Below are 26,888 nucleotides of genomic sequence, written 5' to 3'. Positions count from 1 at the left end.
AACCCTTCATCGTGTGAAAGCCCAGCCTGGGAGAAATTGCAGAAAGCCAGAACTGCTGAAGGAAAACAGGTAGCTGAAACAGCTTCAACAAGTGGCACATATGGGCCTGCGAGGCTGCCTCCCTCCCCCAAAACACAAAAAAGAGAGATCAAGACAGACAGGCTGATTATGGACACCAAATCCTCCTTGTTTTTTATTCTTCCTGTAAGGTAATCAGACTTTCTGTGCTAGTTCAGTATCCAGGCTTATCAACATACACGGCATAGGCAGGCATATCAAGTCCCAGCCTGCCTGTTGTAGCACTTCTTCATCCAGCCCATTCCAGAAACCCAGAGTGAGCCAGTGGGACGAGCAGTCAGGCTTTTCCCCTTCTACCAGCTGGCAGGTGGCTCAAGAGCCTGGATACTTAAATAGTTAAGAATCCCATCTTATTTCAAGTCCAGATTGAATCACAGTTAGTTTTATCCCCCAAAAGAAGTACCACCTTCTTTTAACAACACAGATTTCTGTCTGCACTGGTGGCTTCACCTTTTGTTGGAGCTTGAACGTGTGCACAAACCAAACCAGCTCATATTGAGGCAGAGCTGTGATTCAAAGCATTATAGGCGTTTACTGGATGAGATTCACATGCAGACATGCACACACTTCTCAGAATCTTGCAGTACTTGTTTTATCTTCCTTATTCATATCTCTAATTTACCACAAGAATTTTATCTTCAGGAAGAAAAAACAGTCGTAGTTCTCTAATCCTACAATATTTTTTTTTTCCTTCTGTTTTAGGAATAGGAAAGATCCTTAAACAAAATTTCTCGCCTATACAGACATATATCCAATTTGGGGCATATTTTTAACTATGTAAGTTAGTGAATTGCATCAAATCATCAGTGTTTGTTTAGTTACAGTGAGAGTAAAAGCCTGCCTGGAGCTGAAGAGTAAAACAAATGCATTTCATATTGTATTTAATGTGTCTGGTCATATGCAGTTGTTTTTCATCCATTTTCCTTTTGTGCTCTCATGCAGTCTTTGTTTTTCATTTTATTTTGTCCAAGAGAATTTCTTCTAATAACTTTCCTTTCTTGGTTGGCCTTTATAGGAAAAATCATCTTTCTTTCTGTAAGGGTAGATCCACACGCACTGAATGTTTGTTCAGGCTTATAGGGAAGTTGGTTTGCTTTGAAACCTAAACATAAGTAGGCTTCCTTGTCTCTTATTTTTTGACTTGAAAAAAAACAACTGATCCTTTCAAAATGTTTCCTGGTTTGTACTCTGGTGGTGTGATTTCTTCACACACACACACACACGGCTGTATACACCATGTACTGCAATTTCTAAAGGCTAAGGTGTTGATGTGTGTTTTTAGTGGCTGTAGGGCACATACTATTAATCTAGGAACTACAACATCATTATCTCCATCAGAGCAAGGGTATTGTGTCAGCCAGGAAGGTACAGAAAGAGATTGGAAGTTGTTAAGACAAACCTGTAGAAAAACTTCACTCTGTTGGGGCTTGAAAGGCTTGAACCTGTGCCAAGCCTTTCCAATGGTGCCTGGGTAGGTATTAATCTCTCCACCTCCTTATTTCTTCATTTCACACCTCTGTCCTTCATCAATCCTATTTGTTTGGTTTGAAACTTCTCCAAGGCGGACACTGCCTCTTATCATGTGTTTTGCACAGTGCTCAAAATACTCGCCTTCCCAGGTCCCTGCAGTACAGATGTTCCTGTGGTGTTAGGGGAAAGCAGTGAGGCTTCCATGGTGTCCATGCAGCTTTTAATTGTAACTATCTACAGAGGAAGCGCTTTGAAAGAGCGTTTAGTGAAAGCTTAATTCTGAGCTATGACCTGTTTTCTTTAAACATACAGGTTTTGTCATTATTTTGAAGCCTGCAGTATCTGCTGCTAAAAATACTCTGTGCTGAGCTTCCCACGTGTAGGTAGTTATATAAATCTTGCCATAAATAATACTTGTTCACTTGATCATTATAGAAATGTCTTGACATGCAGTTCATAAGGGATTTGCTCAGAGCAAACCAAAATTGAGTAGAAAAACACATATTAGAATGAGGGTTCCTAGACCTATTTAGATTCTGCTTTTACAGCATCATTTCAATCATTTCATGGATTAGTTTGTCATTTCTCCAATATCCAGGCAAACCTGAAGAGGGATAAGGAGAATCCTCCTTAATTCTGCAGTCAGCTGTGAAATGTGGAGAGTTGGTACCGCGCCTCTACAGCTGCATGCCTTAAAAAGGTTTAAGATAAATATTTTAATAGTCTGTGCTGTGAGCATAAGCATTGAGTTGAATGCTCCAGTCCTTCATAGTTTGGATTTCACAGCCATTGGGTAGAGATTCTTGAGACTACAAAACTCGAACACTCAGTGGTATGAAAGTCCTGGTTGTTCCGTAGTTACTGGGAGAAAGGTATATTTTAAAACTGGGAGGGGAAAAAAGCATAGATGAACTGCTGGTACGTGAGGCAGAGTTCTTCAGGGTGGCGAGACCTGTGCTGCAGTCAGTCTCCTGAATCCAGGTATTGACTAAAACAATCAATCAAACAAAACCCACAAACAAAAACAAACTAACAAGCCACCAAACAAATTCTCTTTCTGAACTGAAATATTCTGGTCACAGAAAAGTCCAAGTGCATTTGAACTTAAAGCAAAGAAGAAAGATTGGTGCTGAAGGGGAGATTACCTGGACAGTGGGAACTTAAAAGCGGTAACTCCTAGGGTCTCCTCCGTAGCTTGCAGGTAGCAGTGTAGCGAAGCACAGATGCAGAGGTTGGTGTGGGTGCAAGTTTCTGCTGAGCTGACCGAAGTGAAGTCAGGGAGGTGGAGGTGAGTGGTGCAGCTGAGCTCTGACAGAGCCAAAGTAGCAAGTACACACCAGAAAGTCTTGCTGGCATCTCAGGACTGACATAATTAAGAAGCAAATGTTTTGGCTTAATCCTCAGAAATGAGCAATCCCTGCATCCTTGAATCCCAGTTTTGCCTTAGTTTCGTCTGTCAAGTGATGGATGTCCTCTCGGTGCCCAGTCCCTCAGCCCCGTCCATTGCCCTCGCGTCTCCGAGTTTAGTCCTGCACACCCTGCTTCAAGCTGAAACATAGGATTGTAAAATCATTGTACTGGGGACTGCTGTGAATTTTGTTTCTGCAAAGAAACAAAACTGCAGCTTGTTAGACCTATTACTAACAGCCAAACTCTGCAGAACCTGATTCGGGCCTTAAAATGCACCCCAGGAGTGAAGAAGATTGCAGTGCCCAAAAGAGCAAGGCAGGAATTCTCAGACAGCACTGGAGGAGTGAGACCCATCTCCCAGGAAGGGTGGTGGGGTTTTTGGTGTCCAGCTCCCTCTGTCCCCGGAAAGGCCAGCCTGCCTGCCCCCTCAGACCCCACCGAGCCTTCGCTATGCTAGAGCACTGGAGTGGGGAGGAGCATGCATTGATTTTAAGAAGCAGGAGGACTGCTGTGCCACACGAGGCGAGAATCGTAGCTCTGCTTGGAGTTACCCCTGGTCTGGGTGCAGTAGAGGTAGTTTGTGGTGTTACAAAAGGCAAATGGAAGATGAATGGAGTTACTCAGGGCATCCTGGTTTTCCTCCAGCACTTCTTATCCAACTGGTTTGATTGTAACTAACATTTGTGGGTCAGATCTGCAACTTCACTGCCCTTCGATGTAGAACAATGTTGCGGAAGAATTTCAGTTTTCTGACCTTTTGTTGTTATTCTGTCACTTCTCTGCCTTCCCTTTTTCATTCCGGCCAGATGATCTATGAATGTAAGATTGAGCAGGGATCCTTTCTGGGAGGATACCCGTCCATTTCCCTTAAAAGGGAGAAGAGGGTATGTGAGTGAGCAGGCAGATTCAGAGGAATAGGAAATTCAGGGTGTATAATGGGGTTGCATTAATAATCATGAGAATAAATTGCTAGTCCTCGCACTGGTTTTTGAGGAGGATATTGCAAAATAAGTCAGTAATTAATATTTAAGGAGTTTTGGTTTTTTTGTGAAGCTATTTAGAACATAATTATTCAACAAATTATTGGATAGAACTTAATACCAGTTGTTGCAAAGTAGTGAGAGAACAGATATGCAAATGTCAGAGTTTTTCTGTCAGGGCATGACCATAACAGACTTTTAGGGGAACAAAAATCTGTTTTCTCTGTCCATATCAAATAACATGCTACAGGAGGATATTAAGAGCAAATAAAGCAGGTTTGGACTGCTTATCCTAAGTTCCAGGTGTCACCAGTGCTGGAAGCAGCTCTTCTCATACTGCAGCTCTCTTCTCCATCCTAGTGAGAAGAAATACATGAATAGAGGACATCTGATATAGTTCAGTGCCTGCAAGCAGCAAACGGGGTTATTTGTAAGAGAAATACACCTGAGGCCACCTAATTCTCAGTTGTACACATGTGCAAGATTAGAGCATGAATTCCACTGTAGAGTGCTTATTCTTAGAAAAAACAAAAGCAATATGTGAATGCAGGTGCCTTACCTATGTGCTAAATCTGTGTGCGGAGCTTGACACACTTAGACACTTATCTAAGTGTCTGGAAATATGTGTGCATTTCGCCCTTCCCATTTTATTAACTCCAGGTGGTGCCAAGGCCCCCACGGGGGAGTATTTCTGACCCGCTCAGTATTTGCCAGTTTAAGATACTGTAAGTTCATTCTCCACTGAGCTTGAATTGCTGGCAAGGGCCACTTTACCACTAAGCTGGGGAAGGAGGAGTGCAGGATTGCTTCTCTAGGTTCTTGTGGACACTGGCCACTTGAGCAACATCCACGCTACGGCCGTGGGCACGTGAAGTCTTCCAACCAAATGTCCTCTGTGCCCCATCTCAGCGTGTCCCATTGCTGCAGTCACCTGTCTGCATGGGATGTGGCCCAAGGCTGTGCAGTTCCAGGGCACCGTGTAACTTTTTTAGTCACTCTTGTCAGGGAGAAAGTGTGTTTATAGGAGGATCAGGAGGACTGTAGCACAAACCTTGATGGACTGACAGTGTTTAATAAAATTTTAGGGTTAGTTTTAATTTGTATCTTAACAGGAAGTTTATTAGGTAGCTGGAGTGAAAGTGGGATCCCAGTTCTAGCCCATGCCTGAATGGTTTAGTACCTCCAAACTTAGCCACATGTTTCTGTGTTCAGGTTATCTGGGTTAAGACTATAATCTGAGTTAACTCCACAGTGTAGATGTGTCCTTCCATACCAGCAGTAGATCTGTACTTAATTGGTATCACTGTATGACACACAGGGTCTAATGCCTGGTCTTTTGATTTTTAGTCATTAAGACAGCAGTGTTTGTTTCACCTCTGCAGAATACTTCTGGCAAGCAAGAACAAATGGAAGAGATAGTATTTAGGTTTCAGATCCCAATGTCCCCAAAAGTAGACCAAACCCAAAGCTGTCATTTCTGACACCACACACACACCCCACCCCACCCCTCATCTGCTAAGATCTCCAAAATAGTAGTGTCCTGTTCTCGTCTCTAGAGCCCTTCTCTATTCAGTTTGCCTCAAGCCAAGTAAAAGCTTCCAAGCATTTCGTGTGATATAAGGGGTGCAAGAGACCTGGTGGAAGACCTGGCTACCTCCATCATCTTCTGCTTTATCAGTGTTAAATTAAGACCAGTATCAGTGCTGGGCTTTGTTGACTGTTGGCAAAAGACAGGTTATGTCAATTTAATAGATACTGTCATTCAGGCAATATAAAACATCTTTAATAAAAAGAGCCCTGGGGATCGAGCGTGAAGTTTTCACGATAGAACACTTACACTTGCTGTCCACCCTAACTCACTCTCCTCTTTTCCACTTCACCAGCTAATCCCCAAAAGTACTTGTGGGCTTTCAAGTTTGATCAGATTGCAAGGGGCAGCCTCTTGGAAGAAGGGATCACAGGAAAATTAACACCACTGGGAGCTTGGTGTTTACCATTTCAGTAGTGTGATTTAGCTTTCTCTTTTATACTGATTGTCATTAGGGTTAAATAAATGTCATGGCTTTTAAAAACAGTCCAGAAGAGAGAGAGACTGCTTTGTAGTTTGAAACAAAACGTATCTTTAGGGCTGGGTAACATATTCAGAGTTGAGATAGCATGGTAATTAAAATTAATGATAATTTAATGTAATGATCCTTATCCTGGAGGAAGACTTGTTTGCACAAAATGAAGTATTACATATGCTAAAGTCAAAGTTTGATGTAGGGGAGGAAAAGTCCGTGGGCTGGTGATATGTCACCAAAAGTAGTTCAAATAAACCAGACTGTGTATATTTTTTTTAATTAAGTTTAATATATGTGTCTGTGAAGAGCTGCAGCTAAACTTTGATGGATTGAATTGACCAGAGAACTGCTGTTCCTAAACTAGGATTTATTTATTTTTCTATTGCATTTACCATTTGAGACATCTGTAGCTGCTGGCTGGATAAGGTAGTACTGGGATGGGTCTGACATTTATCACGAGGCTTCCTGAAGTGTCTTTTGCCCGTGCTGACCCTTATGGTACGGAACAATGTTGCCCCTACTGAAAGGTTTTCCATAATGGGAAAAGGCCCATCAACAAAATTCTCACCATCATCCTGCGAACAACTCTCCTGTGAGAAGCAACACCTGTGATGTAATTACTAATTCAAGGGACATTACTGAGATTGAAGACATCTGTTTGATTTTTCAGCCTTACGTGGGAGGCGAAGCCTAGAGCAGCAGCAGTCTTCTGTGCTCGCCATGCAGAGCGTGCTGTGTGCTGCCTTGCCAGGGACAGGTTATTTCTGTGTCACGGCTGCATCTAGCCGTGAGCGTTGCATGATGCAGGAGAAAAACACTTTTCTTCCACGCTGTATCTTTTTCTCAGGAATGAGGTAGCTTTCGTTGTCAGGCATGTGCTAGCTCAGAATCATCGAGGCCTCTGAATTTACAGCTCCTTTCCAAGGTAAAAGGAAGAGGATGGGCTGTGGAAGGGTGTTACGCAGATCTGGATTCGTTCACGCTGCAGTGGACTGGGCATGCTGGTGTAATCAGCTGAGCACAGCTCCTCTGGGTAGGGGGGATAAAGCAAGGGCATTGTAAGGAGTTTCTCCAGGATTCCAACTCAGCATCTGAGCAGCTTTTCTGAGCTCTTCAAGCTGAGCCCCAAGCCAGACATCTACTGCTACAAAGCAGATACAAAAAAAAAAAAAAAAAAAAAATCCCCAACCCAAAACAATCCCGCTTCTTGATGTAAAGTTAGCCTAAAGTTAAAGCTTCTTTCCAACTATATGTTATTGCCTGTGTTCTTAATGGGAATTGATGAGCAGGACATGTATAGTATGGCATTATTTTATTTTAAATGAGGCAAGTGGCTTTTTTGGGGGTGGAGGTGTATGTGGTGTGCTTGGGCAGTGGGAGGTGTTAATCAAACCGATCCCCTGCAAGCATCACATCTGAACGTTGTTCCTGGCGTACCTACATAGTAGTCTTTGGAAATTCACGTCTAGACACAATTGTGGATGAAAGTCAGAGTCTGACTGGTACTACCAAATTCTGAACGCAAGGGTGGGAGGATTTACAGCCTGAGGTAACTGCATAGGTATTAGAGAATATCTCTTTGATGATGGCCTCTGATTAGTTTTCTAAATCACACAAAAGGAATGTGGTATGTTTAATGCTCTTAACTGTGTGAGAGCAGCTTCTCATCTTCATTGTAACTGCTGAAATGCATTCTCTTCTGAACTAAGGAAATTTAAGTAAAGATCTAAATTTTGAATATTTTGTGATCTTTTTAGAGCAGTTTCTAATTCTTAATAACAAGGTTTGTTGGTTTAGTGCAATTTAATATGAGAGGTAGGGACTTTGTGTAGGAGACTGTTCAAAGGCTGACCTGCACCTACAGGCATAATACTCTCTTCCATTTCTCCAACTTCTTCCAACCAAATAAGTCATAGAATTATAGAATCCCAGAATGGTTTGGGCTGGAAGGAACCTTAAAGACCATCTAGTTCCAATCCCCCTGCCATGGGCAGGGACACCTTCCACTAGGCCAGGTTGCTCAAAGCCTCATCCAGCCTGGCCTTGAACACTTTCAGGGATGGGGCAGTTTTCTTTCAGAAAGGGTCTGGTTTAGCCTTACAAAGACTACGTAATAACCTGGTTAAGAGTGTCTACTAAAGAGTCAGCCTAAGTCTTTACAGGCAAAAATCAAACATTTTTTGCCAGAAACTGTGTTACTGAAATGGTTCACTGTGGTGGCCAGACCCTTTCTTTTCCATCCCCAGTGCAGTAGTTTTACTGGCAAAGGATTTGGTCAAACTGAAACGCACAACTCTAAATTCTTGAAGCAGCTGAGAGAGGAGCACACTGAAGGCCTGTGTGAATCAGCAGCAGCATGCTGATGATGAATGGGAACAGCAATGTGCTGTTTCTTCTGGTAAATATGAAAGTAGTAGGTGGTAAGCTTAAAAAAAACCCAGTTTCACTATCCTGTATTGCATAGTTAAACAAGGCAACGCAGTGCCACAGCAAGTTGTGAATGCCAATTTGAGTGGGTTTGAAAAAGCAATTAGATTGACAGAAAAACCTACTGAGAATGGGTAAACCTCTTACTTTCCCAAATAAGTCCATAAATGGCTGCTGCAATGGGATATGACACAAACAGTGTTGCTATAAGCTTTCTGTGGTTTCATACTCTTCCCTGGACATCTGCCACTAGCCTTTGTCTGGTTTGGCCAATTACTGTCCAGCATCGTCCTGATCCTGGGGAAAATAATCAAAAGCAAAACAAAAGAGCAAGGGATGCTTAAAGATCTCGCTGGCAAAGACCAAGGAGAAAAGGAAGTGGGGAATGTCAAGGAAAAATAAAATGCAGAGAAACAAAGTGTATACTAGGGAACAGTTTCCATGGGAGAGTGTGCAAACATAGCCCTGTCATTACAAATATGCATCTCGGTTGCCATCCTTTGGAAACATCACAGGTCTCCACAAACCTGGAGTGCAAAGGATGAGCCTCATCCTGGGGAACAAAAACACCTTCCTGATCCTGGTTAGATGGACCTTTTTGGTCTCTTAGAAAGACCACTTTTCCCTTGTGGACTAGGATAAGATAAGGGCATAAGGAAAACTAGAAACCCATAAGCTGGTTCACATGGTGTGTTTAAGCCCTGGCTCCTCCTACTGGTCGTGCTATGGTCAGATGGGATTGAAATAAAAAGCCAGCTCGCATCTTTCTAGTCTTCTCTAATGACTATCTGGAATGGAATGCATGTGAAGTTATTTTAAAGATGTTGTACCTGCTGCCTAAGGTGGGATGCTGCCAGTGAGGACCCCACCATGCGCTGAGAAGTGGCTTTGAGCCACTCCTGACTCTGTTCTGCTGAAGAGGCACTCTGAGATTGGGATGACTGCAGTTTAACACTGGGTTTTGTCAGCTTTATGTAAGGCAGAACATAACTAGGCTCATGCTGCAGAATATAAGTGCTTTTGAAATGGGATTTCAAAATTTTAGCAAAGGCTAAAATGAAATTAAAATCCATGGATATTTTTTGAGGAAGCTGAAGCAAAATGAGTACAGGGCTGTGCAGAAGTGATCATGACCTATAATAAATTAAAATCCTTTAAAAATCTTAAGTTGGTTCTTAGAAAGATACATTACTAAATGTGGGCTCTGAGAATTCTCTGGGATTTCCTGCTTAATGGGATAAATAGAAAGGGGAGAGGAAAGGGTGGTACAGTCATACCTAACTCTCAGTTTTGCAGGTGAAGAAACAACAATTGCCCAGTTGGCAACGATGTGTTTGCAGTGCTTCATTTTTCACTGTGCTACATGAGCATCTCTCCTACTATTTGCCTTTCATACAGAAAATGAATTTGTTCTTGTCTGAGATAAACTTGCAAGGTATTGATAGGGGAAGAGCTATAAAAGTACACCAATATTATGGAAAAATAACATGAGAGGATTGGCTAGCTGACAGGGATATATTTATAGAATATTCTCTTACTTAGGTGGACTTAAGAAAGAAGTATTGAGAACGGGGTATTCATTTCAATAACAGACCAATAACCATTGCCCGAATGAACATAATTACTGTTTGATGATATACAGAGCAGGCATTTAAAAGCAAATTCAAATAAGCATCTAGCTCAGCCTCAAGGGGGAAGAATATGAGCTGAATAAAGCACATAGTGTGTAAGTGTTACAGTTTCAAAAGATGCTGAGGTATCATCTGCGTGCCCTGGCTTAGACATGTCTTTGGCTTTGCTTTAGCCAGCAGAAGCTGTGGCAGTGCCATCCTCCCCAGCATCTCGCTTTGTTTGCTTTCTGTGGCCATGAGGTTGTGTCCATCGAGGAAGCAGCCTACGTCTCCTTTCCTTTGCAGCAGGACTCAGTCCTGACACCGGAGGAGGCTCAAGCCAACCCAGCAAGGCAGTTGTGTTGGTTTCCCACTGGTGATTCCAGTGACACATCCGCACGCTGATTGCTGTACCATCACGGATGGCTTATAGTTGAAGTACGTGTGGATGTCACCAGTGTTCTCTCCCTTCCTGAGCTGCGGCTGGGTGTTTGCCTTCTTCCCCAGTCCCACACCAGAAAAGGGCCGGGGAGTGACGAGCGCTTGGTGGGAGGGAAGGGGCCTTTCTGTTTTTTTCATCAGTCAGTCTTGGAGCTAATTCTTACCTTCTGTGAGTCTGCTGGAGCATAAAGCCTGTGTCCTTGTGCCCCAGACAGGACCAACAGAAGGAAATGAGAGTTTAGTTTTGCAGGGCGCATTTAGTTGGTGCAGTCCGCAAAGTCCAGTAATTAATGTATTAAGTGCATTGAACCAATGTCATGTCCTCCATCTCTCCTTTAGAAGGAGCAGCAGGGTATGAGTCCTGTTAAACTTTGTCTCCTCTCTGTTCATAACTGCCTTTTCCTACCTGGAAGCCTGAACAGTTGCTCTCAGATGAACAGTCACAGAGTGCCTCCCTCCTCTGTGTATTGGTATGAAAGTGGTCTGCAAAATCAAGTAGCAGTAGTGGCAGATTTGTGCGTGAGTGAAGTAGGTTTAACTGCCACATGCTCTTTGCTGGTAGCCTGTCATCTTGGTTGTGGCTCCCTGTCACTTCCAAAAGCTGTGACAGCCTAACCACGGTCAGGTTCGCAGCAGTGTCCTTTTACAGCATTACCCTGTGTGCAATCATCTTTTTTTCACAAGAAACTTGGCATGATCTCTGCTTCCCTTTTTAGTAAAGCACCAAATCTCCCGACGGTTTCCTGCCTTTGTGCTTTGCTATACACTGTGCAGACAATTCCTAAGGAACCTAAAGAGACGATTATTAAACACTTGATGGAGAAACTTTAAATGTTGATGTTATACTCCTGAAGAATGGAAAATATTGGCATCTGCTGTGATTCTCTGGTTCTGAACACACATACTTTTTTTTCCCCACTTTCTGAGTTCAACAGTAAAATCAATTCCTCTTCCTGTGGAGACATTGCAAGGAGTGCTCAGGGCATTTCCTCTTGTTCTGCTAAAACTAAGGTTATCGCAAGGACAAGTGTGTTGTCAGGCTACACTATGGTATCATTCCTGCCTGTTTTCAGGTCCTGTATCGCCTCTGACTCCTGGTACATATTTGGAAAACAAATATCGCCCCTACTCATGGAGTGAGAAACCCCCTCTAATTGGCAACACATGGTATTTTGGCTCAGGATGAATGAGTTTCTGGAATTGCCTGTACAAGTCTCATATGTCTAACTACAGCATTTGGCTGCTGCAGTTGGTGCATGAATGCGACTATTAGTCAGACTTATGGGAACAGTACAAATTGCTGGTACTCCCCAGGTTGGTGTCCTGGTAGGGTGCTAGTGTGTCCGTGTTTGGCATACACAATATTCCTTCCCAAGTGCTTTTCCCCTTCTTGCTGAGTTGAATTCAGCAGCACTGCGAAGCAGCAGCAGCATCCTCCACATTGCATCTCGGAGAGAAGCTGCTGAGGTCAGGTTTTGAAGGCTGTTCCCCCTAAGACAGAAAATACATTGCTCCTGCTTATTAGCACAGTATTGAATTTTACAGCACCCTGTCCACAGTTGCTTAATGACTTCTGTTGCTCTTTTCTCTGATAATGTGAAGAAATTGCCCAGCAAAGCTGTATGTGCTCTGCTTTGCTGCTTAACACGTGGCACTCAGGTTTCTGCTAACGAATGGCGCTGGTGCTGGCCTCGAGGAAGAGGAAGGAAAGCTAAAATGCTCTTGTCAAGGCAAATCCATGGTCTTAGAAGTCTTGTGTTTGCATAATGCCATCTCCAAATATGAGTTCACGTCAGGAAGAGCAGCCTCCCCATCGCACAGAACTGAGGTGTTTGACCAGCACTTGTGCTGCTTGTTTCTGAAGTCCTTTGAGTGCGGATGTGCGGATTCTTGTGTCTGAGAGACTCTGCAGAACTGAGCCTGTTCGGATGCCTACGTGGTGCTGGTGGCACAGTTACAGTTACATGGAGTCATCCGTTGGCACAAAGGCCAGAAAAGCAATCTCTAGTAAGCAGTGCATGAACATAAAGTTAAAACGAGACAAATGGACAAGGATTTGAGCTTCCAGACACATGAGGAAATCTCATATAAAGCTTGAGCCATGTGTCTGTGTAATGTATCTTTGCAAATCCTAACATTATTTAGGATCATGTTCTACATTCTTGGAATAAACTAAAATTCTTATACTCTGTGTGCTGGTCATAGTTTTCCACTGCACTTTTTTACTTCAATATTTGTTTCCTTTCTCTATATTTAATTGCCTCAACAAACATCATTCAGCTGTTGCATTGTGAGTGGCTGGTGACTCGGGACAGACCCAGGAGCTGGTAAATTCTTGTTTCAGACAGTCAAGCACAAAAGATGAGGTTTCTCACCATGTCTGCAGGCTGTCTTGGGAGCCCTTGTAGGGTTTTGCCTCTTGCTTTCACTGTTTGATAATGGAGTGGAGATGGGCACTCCCAACGAGGAGTGCTGTGTGAGAGCTTGGGAGAATTGTCGGTACATCCTGAAACCTGCACTGAAACCCATCATTGCTTTGGTCAGTTCACTGAGGTTTTGCTTCAGCTTCCCTGGCAGTAAAATGAAAGCGCCCCATTGGATAGCCCAAGGATGCTGGAAGAATCTTTGATGCATGTGAAACTGTGTGTTTGAAAAAGTTTGTATAAATGAAATGTACATCAGTGACAGAAGCCTGGATTTTCTATGAGCATTCTTTTGTCTGCAGTTTAAAAGTTTAATCTAGTATTTACTCTGTGGGTTGTTGGTTTTTTTTAATCGTTGCAAATACAAGCTAATTCTTTTCATCTACTAGGAAACAGATTAGTGAAGTTTTGACTGAAAGACTTGACCGCATGTCTCAGAAATCTACTAATTGCCCTTGAAGTATTTATCTTTCCCAGGCCTATGGATACATTCCTCGTTTTGGAAATGCTATGTCTCTGTATGTCTTCTGTTGCCTTGACTTTGTTACAGCGTTTTTGGTCTGTCAAAAAGAAAATGAGTACCCAGATTCCTGAAGCCTGGAAAAAGGTCATTAAATAGATCAGACGAAAAGGAAATAGCATGTCTACTAAATCAGAGATGTTTTATACAAACCATGATGGGTCATGGTGAGAGCTGTCTAGCTTGTTGAGCTTAGCAATGTTTCTCTCCTTGAAAATTAGCCAAGAATTTAGCTCTTTCCATAACTTCCTAATCCACCTACACAGCAGAGTTCAGATCCTACAACTGGTATGGTATGAACTCAACATTCTTCTAACTGGGTAGTCTTTAATGCTTCTTTGATTACAACATAATTAAGAATAGAGTTTAGCCTGTGATTTTTACTTACCCTGTTAGTAACTTTTAAATTCTTTTGTGCAGGACTTGTCATCTGTAGAGCATAGGATTTCTACATACCTTTGCAGCACTAAAGAGTGGGTTGGTAGCAGATAGTCAGCAGGTGCAAGTGAAGTACTCCAAGTCCTTGCAGCTGTTTACTTCCTGAAGAAGAGCATTTCCTGAAGTCATGGGATCTTCTTTTTCCTTTGGGAAAGCATCTGGTGAAAACGGGGAACTGACACTGATCAGAAGGGGAACTTTCCTCTTCACTGATGAGGTGCTGTGAGCTGAAAAGTATGATGGTCTTTTCTAAATGGATATGTCTGTGTGGCTCAAGGTGTCTTCCAGAGGGGCCATCTCTCAGTCGCTGTCATGCATCCCATCACTGGCTGTTGTGAAAGGGGAGACCCTTGTTATTTCATTGCAAACCCATGTGTTGAGTAGGTAAGGGGTGGATATGATGTGGTTTGACCTTCTAGGAGTCTCTGTCCCCTATATTGCTTGGTGTAGGTGCAGTATGTCTTGGGAATTGTGGATAGTTGACCAGGAGTTTGAAGGGCTTTGTCCACAGGTCCCTGTGCCCACTCGGCGCCTGTTGTCGTAATGATCCGGTCTGCAGATATCCTGTAGCTCAGTTTTCTTCAATTTCTTTGTGATATATGGGGCTTGTTTCTCTTGAGGTATTACTTGGCCTTTTCATACATACTTCATTAAGAAAACTAGTAATGCAAGACATTTCTTTACAACTTTCAATTTGTTAGATAGGTTAACTAGTAAGTTTACTTGGGAGCCATCTTTGCCAAAGTGGAGAATATGATTTATGAGGATATTTGACCTGGCTGGTGTTGCTAGATATGAGCAGAGGAAATCAGCCACAAGCTCTCTGTCCTTCCTGGGCTTTCCTTCAGGGTGTTTCTGCATGGTTACATCTCCTCCCCCTTTGCTGTTGTGCTGCTTTGACAGGAGATGGTAACAGGTTCATGAGTTAAGAGTCAGTGTGGTAACTAAAGCCAGAAAATTATATGTATTTATTTGTGTATTCAGACTATGCAGGTCAGCATTGTTCCCTGCGAGACTGAAATGCACATTTCAGGAAAACAGGTAGATTACTTTGCAGCAGCAGTTCTTGTGAGGGGAATTGTCTGGCAGCAAAGGGCTGTTCATTGCACTTGACACTGTCTAGCTAAAAGTTGCATGGGTATTCATTATTAGGAGTGTACATCTCTCTGCAGTCAGTGGGCAGGATAGATATTATAGAAACGATTAATCATAAACTATTGAATGTATAAGGTAAATCACCGTCCAGATCTGCCTGTTTCTGCTGACACTGCCGGTACACAGCTCGTACAGATAAGTTGACTGGAGTTAGATGAGATGAATGCCCTCTTCCATCACAGTTATCCATTGCAATAGCACAGCCACATTTGGGAGGATGCTACTGCAGGGTGCCTGGCTCCTGGTGCATGTGTTGGCACGTCAGTCAGGGACTCTGCTCTGGTGGAGTTGGCCTTCTTCCTGTTGTCCTTTTATTGCCATCTCCCTCCTGCCCAGGTGTTATTGGAGGAGATCAAATGCTGGATTTGCTGCTTTGAAGCATTGTGGTTTTCAGGGAATAAGAGACTTTTGGCTGCTGCTGGCTGCTTGACAGCCCAGCATCACACCAGGGACTCGGACATCGATTGCTCCAAAGATGGGCCAAAGACCCAGCTGTACAGTGCAAGAGAAAGTAGAAAAGGAAACCACTTTGTTCTGGATAGTGCTAGAGGGCTGGCAGGTGACATCCACAGAAATACCAAGCTTGAACACATACTTCTTCCAGTTCAGCGGCCACTACCTTTTCTTCATGTTGCCAGTCAGAATCCTGGTGCACAGGATTTCCTCTTTGCAGCCTGTCAGCAGCACGCAAGTAATGCTAGCTCCCTAAAACAACATGGCTTTGGGGTAGCAGGTAAGGACTGCTGGTCCTTGCCTCCCAGCAGCTTCTCACAGGTGTTGCACAGTGTTTAGATCGTCTGGGATCTGGGGTGGGAATGCTGTTCCCTGCGATATCTACCCCTAAGGAATTATTTTGATTTGTTTAGGGAAAAAAATGTACAGGGCTGTCTGAAGACTGTTTACATTGGATTACTTTCTTCCATTACCAAGTGGTGTGTGTGCATTCCTTTGCTGTAGCTATACTAACAGTTGTAACAGAAAAACATACACGGATAGAGCTTTCCCACGTAGATAGGTCTTTGCTCTTTTTCTTTCAGGTGTTTAAAATACAGGTAGCTTGTTTGCCTTGGAAGTTACTTCTTCTCGTTGGTTTCGGAGTGGGCCCGAATTGCACCAGTCCCCGTAGTAGGCAGCAGCCGTGGTTGGTGCACCGTACTCCAGTTAGGGCATCACAAACAAGCACAGAGCAGGATCCTTCAGGGCCAGAGCCAGTGTTTCACAGTTATATTTTAACTAAGTGTTTCAGGATTCTCCACAAGTCTTCTTTAAGATCTTCATTTGAAAATACAAAATGTTTCTTAATCAAAACCCCTGTTGATTTGGCAGTGTTCCTTTCACACCACAGAGTGTGCACTCGGGCAGATGAGCAGTGTGGAAGGTGAAAGTCCCCCCCTGTGTTAGAGAAGTCTGCTTACATGTAAACTTGGGACTCATTATCATTTGCATATGTTGTTGAGTTGGTATTTAAGTCTCTGCTTAGGTTTCTCTGTCCTTGTTTAAACTTACATTTGTTTCAGACTAAACAGTTCTTTCCACTGTTGTTGCTGAAATACCAAGTTCTTATGTTTCAGCCGTGACAAGGTAAGAAACACATTGCTGTTGTCTAGTTGTGTTCTTGGAGGCTGCTTTACATAATGAAATTCAAGTGAAATCAGTGGTCACCAAGTCTCTGAAAATCCTTTGACTTCACGGCACAGCGGTGGACTCACAGCACAGCTGATTGGAGATGCTCAGCCACAGGGCTTGCTGTCAGCCCCGCTCAGCCGAGCAGCGGCAGCAATATGCTCTTCTGTTACTCAGTGTTACCCCGAGATCTCGCTGTGGTTTAAGATCTGTATGTAATCTCTTGCACTTCACTTGGTATTCACATACATGTGAGTTGATGAAGTAATAAAAGGGGCATGTAGTTGCTTGTGTTTCCCCTGTCATCAGCAGCATGGTCTGGAACAGAAGCTGAAAGCCCTGTTCCTCCCTGGCTCGAGCCGGGGCACAGCTGCTGCAGGAGTCTTACTGTACTAAGGAGGCAGATTCTGTCAGAGCCACTTCCAGCATGTTCCTGAGGTGTGCCTCTACCTCCCAGGGAGTTTTGTCACTATTTCACGCTCCCTGTGGGCTGCTGCTTTGCCTCTGACCAGCATGTATAGATTGGAAGTGGTATTTACTGAAAGCGTGGGACGTGCACTGTGTAGTCTCTCCCAGGATTTAGCTTCCAAAAGCTCATTAAACTGATCTGGTTAAGGGCCATCAACCCTCTTGGATTGGAGCTATAAAGAGCTTTAGTGGACTCTACTTTTCTGGGTGCTGTAATGTCTGCAAATGAACTCTGTTATGGACAAGAAAAAGCTGCCTGTGTCATGCCCCCTGCCATAAACACACTCACTGGTGATTTTCTTTTTTATTACACAACGTGCTCTCTCTAAGACACAGAGAGACTGATTCTTCAACCGGGAAGAAGTCACTCACGTAAGTCAGCACAGTTACATGCAGATCAAACCAGTTAGGAGTTCAGCACTGGGACTTCGAGGCTCACCTTAAACTCCTGACTAGCATCCCACTGCATGGAGCAAAGCGGTGTGCTTTCTGCTGTGAATTTCTTGTGTGCATCAGTTGGTTATGAGGAACCTTGGTGCTACATTATCTGTTCAAACACGAGGGGCCCTGGTGCTCACACCTTCCCTTGGAGCTCCAACACACAGTGTATAACAGTAAATTTGCACCAAATCTGGTGCTCCCTGGCCATTTTCAAGCATGGTGTGTTTCTACAGGGCCGTACACCATCTAGGCCAAGGGGGTGCAAACCACCATCCCACTGGTTCCTGTCCTGGAGGTGTGTAGTTTGCAAATGGGAATTTAGCTTGGAAATTGTTTTGTACTAGTCTAAGTAGTTTCTTAGCTCAGTATTTGGGAGAGGAAGCATGAAATAAGCTGCATTTGGACCATTAGATACCTTTTGTATCCTATTTGGACACTTGCTCTTGGTTCTGAGACTCATTTATCATTCTGTGTTCTAGTAGCGAAGAGAGTACTAAAATCTGAGACTTATGTTGCTTCAGAATGGCAATGCTAACTATCATTCCTGTATCCAGCATATCTGTGTAAGCACATGAAATAGTAGGAACACTGAACCAGATGTTTGCATTTTAATATAGAGCAGATTTTGCATTGTGTCTCATCTGGAAATGCCGTTGGGGTTTCACAGATACCAATACTTTCAATGCCAGGGTTCTGAGCGGAACATTATTGGGGTAAAAATGCAGATAAAGTCTCCTTTGAGATTGCCATACAATCCCTTTCATTTTTTCTTGATGAGGAAAATTACTTTCATTCTTCCTGTAGTGTTGGAAACGCTCCAGCCTGTAAAATGATTCCCCAAGTTTTGATACAGCCTCAGTACTCTAAGGAATGAATGTCACCATTTCAACAAAAGCCATTCTAGCAGGTTTTCTCCACCCTTTGTTGTTAACTTAGCAGAGAATTTTGCCTAATGTTCTTCATTACAGAGTCTGAGAAGCAGCAGAAGGTTTATTTCCTTCTGGAAATTTGGTCCATTTGCCTCATCTTTCTGTGGTGAGGTGTGCCAGGGTGCTTTTTAAGAGCCTTTTCATGTGATGCTGCTGCGAAACCTGAAAAACAGTGCAGGAGGATGAAGTGAAGTTGGTAGGTAGTGCAGTCTCTTGTGTAATCCTGTCAAACTGCAGGAAATAGGCTTTAGTTTTCGTGTGAGGTAAGTATATAGACATAGCTAAAATGCTGCATTTTTCAAACACCTGAAGTCATGTGTTTTAATTATTGGAGCTGTGCTTGGGTTTGGGGTTTTTTTTAATTAATCTGCAAAACTTCCCATCTTTTGCAAGGTGGTGGGTAACTGCTCTTATTTACCGAAGAATTAGGCTGCTTGGCAACGAACACCCATCTCCCAGCCTCTACACTGTCTCCCGAATCAGATAATCTTTCCACTCTTAACTTGTTACATTGCAGTGAGCTTGCTTTCTGAGGCTGTGTCAATGGTTGTGTTTCACCACGAGGCTGTTTAACTGAAGGCACGTCTGTAGCCCTACTCCTCTGCTGGCAGGTACCATCAGGCTCCATCACCAAGAGTGAGATGAATGCTTGATTGCAAAACCTGCCTGTCAGCCTGAGCACCCAAGAGGCAAGGTCAGTTCCTTTCTTGGGAATCAGAAAGGAGCATCCTACTCACTGAGGAAAGTGGGCATAAGATGAAAGTCTAGATCTCAGAGGCGTGTGAGGATCCTGTACTATGATCCATAGCTTTGTGAACTGGTAGTCTCCGAAGAGTTCAGCTGAGGGGGAAAATACTCCATCAGCTTGGCTTTACTTTGACTTTCACCTTTATATCTTCTTTATCTGTCACCCTTTCTCTTCAATCTAAGCTGAATTCATCATGTTCAAAAGCTATAATTAGCACTCCTAAATTGCATGGAAATGGCAAGTTATTAGGATTTTTTGGAATAGTTTCTCATTTATATTCAATTGTGAGATTACCTCACTTGCTGCCCAGGTGCTTCAAAATCACTGCTTTATTAGAAATGAAGACTACTGCTCTGCAGATGTTGCATTTAATATAGATATTCAGTGCACGATTCCTTGGATTTCAAGCTAGGGTAAGGTTGAAATCATGCCCTCAAAGCCGAGTCTGCTCTGCCCTCTTGTGTCTTTGGAATGTGCTGCCAAATGCTCTTCAAATACAGCTACTTTATCATAAGAACTGGAATTACACACACACACACCCTCCCTCTGACTTAAAAGTAAGATGCAAACACGTGGGTATTCAGATACAGGTTGATTTTTCAGTGATGAGTACAGATCAACATATGTTTGAACTAAATCTGTTCTCCCAAAGTTCCTCATGCACACACCCGTCTGAGGGAAAGGGAAAACAACTTGAGAGTATTTTTAATACAGCACAGAAATGCTAAAATAAACCCAATTGAATGCTCTCTAAAGTTGTGGGGTTTATGAAGCTTCAACTGAAAAAATCTCTAGAGGAAGGAGTGAGGCTCTTCCAGAGGACAGAGACTGTGCTGCTGTGGTGTTGTGGGTTGGCTTAGCTTGGCTGCCTCCTTGACATACCAACTTTTGACCTTAGCAGAAGTGACAGTCCCAAGCTATGGTAAGTTTACAGTGATTAAAGGGATTCTGGAAGTCAAAAAAGCCCAGTCATCTAGTGATTTAAGTTAAGATACCTTCACGATAAGGTTCAGCTGCATGCTATAAAAAGAACCTGCCAGCTTCTCTGAGTGGTTGGTTGTTTTTTTGGTTGAAAATGAACTTAGGAGGCAGGGGTGAACTGGAAGTTCAGATTTCCTCCCCTTATTGTATTAGGAGAAAAAGACACTGCCCTGGCTCCGTATCCTCTCTATCCTCCCAGGAGCAGAGTGCAGCAGTGGAAGCTATAGTGAAGCACAGTTTACTGAAAATATATTTTTAAAGAGGCTTAAGTGTTTTCAAATCACAGAGCCAACTGTCCTATTAAAGAGTGGCTTTTCTCAACAAAGTAGGAAGTTTAGAGTTTGATACAGTCTGCTGTAAATCTTTTAGATAGCTAAAGGCTTAACATTTGCTCCATGAGTGTTGAATAATGACTGACCTGATCCTGTCCTAATATTGACACGGATGTTTTTCTCTGTATCTTAAGGGTGTTTACAGCAGAGACCAGCACTTTTCAGGAGCAGCTTTGTAATTTCTCTGCGTAGAGTATTGTATGATATGGAGGTTGTGTACCCTGCTGCTTCAGAACTAATCCTGGTAGCCTTTCTAGCCCCAGAGAGCACCTCAGGCAGAAGCTGTGCTCCCTTTGTAATTGCTAAGCAGAATTAGTGGATCACACACTCATGTGCTTTTGACCAAGTCTGGGGGACTCCAGGCCTCCTCTCTGCTCCTTTGATAGACCACATCCTTCCTCCACCTGTGTTAAAAATTCACTGTACCAACTTCTATTACCCTTCCCTTCTCCTCAGCATGCCCCTCATTTGGGGCTCCCTTTGCCTTCTGTGTGTAAACCACCTAAGATTTGGTTTAACTGGAAACATCATAGAAGGGTTTGGGTTGGAAGGGACCTTAAAGATCATCTAGTTCCAACCCCCTTGCCATGGGCAGGGACACCTTCCACTAGACCAGGTTGCTCAAAGCCTCATCCAGCTTGGCCAGTCATGCACAGGCCAGACCAGGTTGCTCAAAATCTCATCCAGCTTGGCCAGTCGTGCACAGGCTTTGGCTAGAGGAGCACTGCTCAACATCTCTTACTGAAGCAAGTCCCAGGCAGAAAGATTTCCACCAATTCTCACTGCCAGAGAACATTTTTTCCCAGCCAAGTATTTAGTCTGCATCTTCCCCACCTTCACATCCCATTGCTCCTGTCACTGTTGTTGAAGCTCAAAATCTCATCCAGCTTGGCCAGTCGTGCACAGGCTTTGGCTAGAGGAGCACTGCTCAACATCTCTTACTGAAGCAAGTCCCAGGCAGAAAGATTTCCACCAATTCTCACTGCCAGAGAACATTTTTTCCCAGCCAAGTATTTAGTCTGCATCTTCCCCACCTTCACATCCCATTGCTCCTGTCACTGTTGTTGAACTTCATCTGGAACAATCCCCTCCTTGGCACCAACACCCTGGTCTGAGTACTCTTTCACCTCTCCTGCTGATTAGCTGTGTTACTCCTCCTGTAAACTGGCCTTCGTTAGTCATGTTTCCCACCTTCGTAACCACATTGCTGCTCTGTGGGAATGGAGCGGTGCTCTGCAAAGCTCACCCCGGAGCAGGACGTGCCAGAGCTGAGTGCCTGGATGCTGTGCGGAGGGAGGTGATTGCTGCCTGTCACCTGTGACTGGTTAGTGCCAGCTTCCCTGCTGTCTTCAGAGGTCCTAATGCAGGCGCTCCCCGTGTTGGCAATGAACGCGATCCCAGACGTGGCCTCCCTTCAAGGGTGATGGAGGGGTGAAGTGTAGGTAGCAGTAGAAGAACAGAAATGACAATTGAAAAACAGACAAGCATAGAGAAAAAATAGGGATGGGGGTGAGAAAAAATGCAGGAAGTAAAAAAGAGGAGAGAGGGGAGCTCCCTGTGAGCTCAGATAATCTTGAAGAAAAGGGAGAATAAGGAAAATGCAGAAAGCAGACACCACAAAGTTTGTGCCAAAGCATACATTAAGAACGAGGACAAAGATGTGGGAGGAACACAGTGACAGCATTTTTACTTTTAAATTTAATTATGATGTGTTATTTCTAACAACAAAAACATTACAGATACTTTTGGTACATATCTGAAGTGAGAGCTGAACCCTCTACTGATCTGAAGAGCCTTTTCTTGTTGTTTCCTTGTTGGCAGTTCTGGACCTGACATGGTCCACCTGGAGTCCTGCATGTGTTTCAGAGGCAGGTCTGAGAGACTACCAGACACTTAGAAAAAGAAAGGAATACCACTCCCTAAGCATGCCCTATAAAACTGCACAGCTTCTTACATCACAGCAGTCCTTTGACTTATGGAGAGATTTTTCCTGCTGATCTCTTTGGTTCAGTAAAGGCTGAATGAAGATAGGGCTTATAGTTACTGGTTATCTATTTATCCTGTCATTCAATCTATGTACCCAACGGGAGGGAGGAAGTGTCTGACTTTTGGTTGCAGATCCAAAGTAAAAAGCACAGAAATTGCATTTGTAAAAATCTTTCGGGAGCTAAGCGTAGCCAAGGATGTCAGGTGTGGCAGTCTTTTCCAAGCTTGCTGTTTTAGAAGTCATCTCTTTCATGCAGCGGCATCCCAACGCACAGCTAGGAGCTGAGTACCGATGGTAGAAGAGCAACAGCGTTGGCTCCTTGCGCAGGTTGTGTGTTCTATCAGCTCTGTGTCCTGACAGAGTCAGTTCTGCGAGCGGTGCACGGCTAATGCAGCTCCGTGGGAGGCGTGCCATGGCTTATGGAAGTGCTTCATCCACACTTGGGCTCTCTGATGCAAATGAGAATATCGCCTGGTTTTAGGCTGTAGCGTCAATATGAAGGGTCATGTCACCCATTCTCACCTCTGGACTGTTAAGTTTGTTTCTTTGTATATTTATGGTTGTCCTTTTTGGCAGTGGCTTCCCGTGGTGACTGGTCACTACCGGTTTGTGAAGAAGCAGTGGGTAAGGGTCCTGTGCCTGACTGCAGCTCAGTAAGATCCTGCTAAAGCAGCGTACCTCCACAGGAGGAGAGGAAGGGGTTGAATGTATCACTGGGTGTCCGTTGGCGCTCTGTGGGTTGTATGGTGTAGTTCCATGCTGATGTAAAACAGCACTGAGATTGACCCTCAGCCACTGAATTAGGTCTGTGCTGGACCTCAGAGCAGAGGTGTGCCAAGGCTGCTGTCACTCTGGTAGCAGGAGCTTGGTGATGAAAGGAAGTTTCTGTATGTGTTTCCCCCCCCGCCGGAAGGAGGAGAGGATCATGGCTGGCAGCTGGAGGACTTTTTTTTTTTTTTTTTAAAACCTGCAGCTACCTTCAGAACTGCAGTGTGTGCAGTTAAACTCAGAGCAGCAGCTTTCTAGCTGTAGGCCGTACCGAATCTTGTGTTGAACGAGGGTTTATTTGTCCTCAATCTGGTTGCGAATGAAAGCCCTTGGTTTAGAGGTTTCAGTGTGCTAGAATTGCCTCTTGGTGGAGAAAATGCCAGGGCTGTGCAAAGTCAGCAGGAGCACTTTGAGATGCTAAGGGTTTCCTCTGCTACTTTATGTTGATCCAGGTGGTCTTTTCTGAGTATAAGGTCAAAGAAACTACTGTTTGCCCCTTCCTTCATCTCCCCATGCAAGTGTCATGTAATCGTCAGGGACGCTGAATCCTCCCTGTCTCCCGTTTCTGTTTGCATGGGAGAGAAACGAAGTGAGATGGAACCATACGTCCCCTTGCATCTGCACTCTGAAGGCAAAGTTATTTGTGAGCCTTAAGCATATGGGTGGGAGAGCTGCCAAGCCAAAGTTGTTTCCAAGTATCTGTAAACTAAGTCCGATTCCTTAAATTCATCCAACTAAGGAACTTTTGCTCTGGCAAAGGCTTGTAAATATTACAGTACCTGTCACTTTTGGATGCTGTTTTCTGTTTTCATAGCAGCAAACTGAAAGCTTTGAAGTCTGGGATGTTTTGTTTAGCTTTGTAGAGGTTGACCTCAAAGAATCAATCTTTCTGCTCCTTTTAGGCTCTATGAAAATAGTCTTTTCTTTTCACAGAAAGCTTGTTGTAGCAACAGTTTTGCTAGTGTCTGGAGTTCTCAGATATTCTTGGAGTGTGAAGCGTGTATTGAGAGATGTACACTGAAATACAGAGGGTTTTGTCTCCCTGTTATTTTCAGTGATTCAATTTTCTCTGCTGTGTGAGGAAACGTGCATAAACGTATACGTGAAATGAGTGAAAAGCATTAATCTAAACAATGCTTATAAAGTGGTTTCTGGATGAAAGGTGCTCAGAGTGTACAGTTGGTTATGCTGGGGTTTGGGTTATATGCACTTTTCAGTTTCGGAACCATCTGCACAGCATAGCCTCCACCTGTTTGGATTTTCTGTGTTTGCTGGGATAGATGTGGATGGCAGTAACAGTCAAGTTTTGCTTCTTTTCAAGACCAGTTGCTGGTTGACATAAACCTGTGCCTGAGTTTGCTAGGTAAAGTTGCTCCCATCATTTGTGCTGGATTCCAGTTGCTTCTTGGAGGAAGGTATCACGCTATTTCTCTTGAATTAAGTCTTAGAAGTGAGTTTTGGCAGACCCATTCTGAATTGCAGTTCAGTACTGCACAGCTAACTTGAGCTACAACTCATTTGTGACGCCAGAGTTAACCTGGCCATAGCTAAGGTTCTGTGGAGGCAGTGCTTTTAAGTCTATGCTCACAGGGGAGTTAAGTTGGTTAGTTGCTCTTACTTAGGTGATGTACTAGCTTTGGCTTTGCCAGTGTGTGCATGACTTCTGTCTGAAAGCCTTCGGGCCTGCTGACCTGTCCCAGAGCCGTGGCTGAGGCCAGGGTTCTCTTGGCACTTGAAATTGCAACCCAGCCCTCTTGGGTGGTGATTTATGCTCAAGTACTTTGAGTCCCCCTGTCCTCCTAAGGGAATCAAAGTTCTGCAGTGAACAGAACATGAATCCTAGAGCAATTAAACCTACTGAGACACTAAAAGGGCTGGGTGTTGACTCCAGCCTACCCCACAACCATGGGAACAAGCACAACCTCAGCAGAAACACCCTGGAGCAGACCTGCTCTGTTAAACTTCATCATGGTTCCTGTGTTTCTTTCTTTAACCACTGCAGTCTTGCCAAGGTGCCTCATTGTCTCAGCGGTGCTCTGACTGGCTTTATCTGACCACATGAGCACTGCCTTCATGGCAGAGAGGTCCCTATGGACAGTGGGATGTAGTCCATGGCTGGCACTTGGGCTGAAGTACATCCACGCTGGAATCTGCTGCCTGAGGGCCCTGCAGTAATGACGGCTTTGTGAGACTGGCAGCTTCAGCTGCACTTCTGACCAGTCTGTTTTTTGTAAATGCTTTAGAAGATTATGCTTAAGGCATGATGTTAAGAGCTAAGATCCCAATTGTTTTCACCTCACAGACTAAGTCATGTGCAGCTACGTATTCCTAAGCAGGGTGATCGTTTTTGCTGCCTAACTATGAAAATATGGGCTTCATATTTCCATTTAGAGTATCTGAAAATTGAGCCTTTCATCTTCCAAAATGTTTCCAGAAACCCAAATGCAGGCCTGGCTGATAATCCTTCTGGTGCTTTAATGTCAACTGTTAAAGCAAAGCTGACTGTCAAGAGGCAGTTAGTATGGAGAGAGCTGGTCATGATGCAGTTGAGAAGCTAAACTCCTCATCTCCATTTGAGTCTTCTTTTTTTTTTCTTTTTGTCTTGCAGATGAGCGGATCTGTTCACCACCATTTATGGAGCTGACAAGTGCCTGTGGAGAAGACACCTTGCAGCTTATAGAGAAGAATGGACTGGCATTCCCATTCAGTATGTACATGGGCTTGTCCTTGGTGCTTCTAGTAGGTTCTGAATATTGCACATGCATCCCCCATTTAGCCAACACTGTAGGAGTGTAGGTTTCATTGCCAAAAGTCAGGAATGTTAAAAACCTTCTTGAAACAAATGCTCTGAAGCAGTCTGCTCGGAATATGGAACAAAACCCCTCCCTATCAGCTTTAACTTTGCCTTTTATTGATGTTCCTTACTTTAAACACCTCGCTACAGTAAACATGAGTTCCTGGGAGGTGCTAATAGTTCTAACAAAGTTAGCCTCTTGCCCTGAAGTTGTGCAATAAGTTTCTCCTGCCAGCTGCGTTCATTATTTTTCTTGAGAAAATCACTGCCTTGCTGACTGCCCTCTTTTTTCACCTACCCCTCTCTTTCCCCGGTCCAGGCTACAAATAGAATCTTAGAGTGTAGAAATTACCACAGATAGCCAGCTCCGAGGGCCCACAGCCTCAAACAGCTGCTATGAACTGTTTGTGCTTTGTAGCAAGTTTCACTGTTGGGCTTGTGCTTTAATTCGTTGCTTTATTTGATTCCTTGCAGTAAAATGGGAGCAGCATCGGTTAGTCGGTGTTTGTTCCCTTGGTGCTTGCCTCGTTTGTAAGGTTCAGAGGTAAAGTCGTGTGGAAAAAGCATGTTTTGCCCTCCCTGCCATCGCTGTCCCAAATGAGGCAGGTCTGAAGCTAAATTGTGATTTAAAGCCCACTGAATGGCTGACCCCCCTTCCTCACCCGTGCACATTGTCCTCTCAATACACACTGGCTATTGCATAGCCCATGTATTCAGAAGGCCTGAATCAATCCCTCTAGATGATGATGAAATAAAAAAATAACACTGAAAATTAATATAACATGGTATTGGGAGAGTGCTT

At 43.8% G+C, this 26,888-nt stretch overlaps 1 protein-coding gene across 1 annotated transcript in view; it reads left to right on the top strand.

Moving 5' to 3' along the window:
* ITPK1 (inositol-tetrakisphosphate 1-kinase) overlaps positions 1–26,888 on the top strand; it is a gene marked incomplete at its 5' end in the record, with an annotated part of 67,152 nt that overhangs the window by 26,198 nt on the left and 14,066 nt on the right. Inside the window, one exon of the mRNA XM_010147304.1 lies at positions 25,901–25,999. Coding sequence (XP_010145606.1) covers positions 25,901–25,999 — 99 coding nt within the window. The remainder of the gene's footprint in view (positions 1–25,900; positions 26,000–26,888) is intronic.

This window comes from Eurypyga helias, unplaced genomic scaffold (genome assembly GCF_000690775.1).
Source record: "Eurypyga helias isolate BGI_N326 unplaced genomic scaffold, ASM69077v1 scaffold19112, whole genome shotgun sequence".
Taxonomy (NCBI): domain Eukaryota; kingdom Metazoa; phylum Chordata; class Aves; order Eurypygiformes; family Eurypygidae; genus Eurypyga; species Eurypyga helias.
Note: the sequence above shows the minus strand (reverse complement) of the source record. Positions and strands in the feature narration are given on the sequence as shown.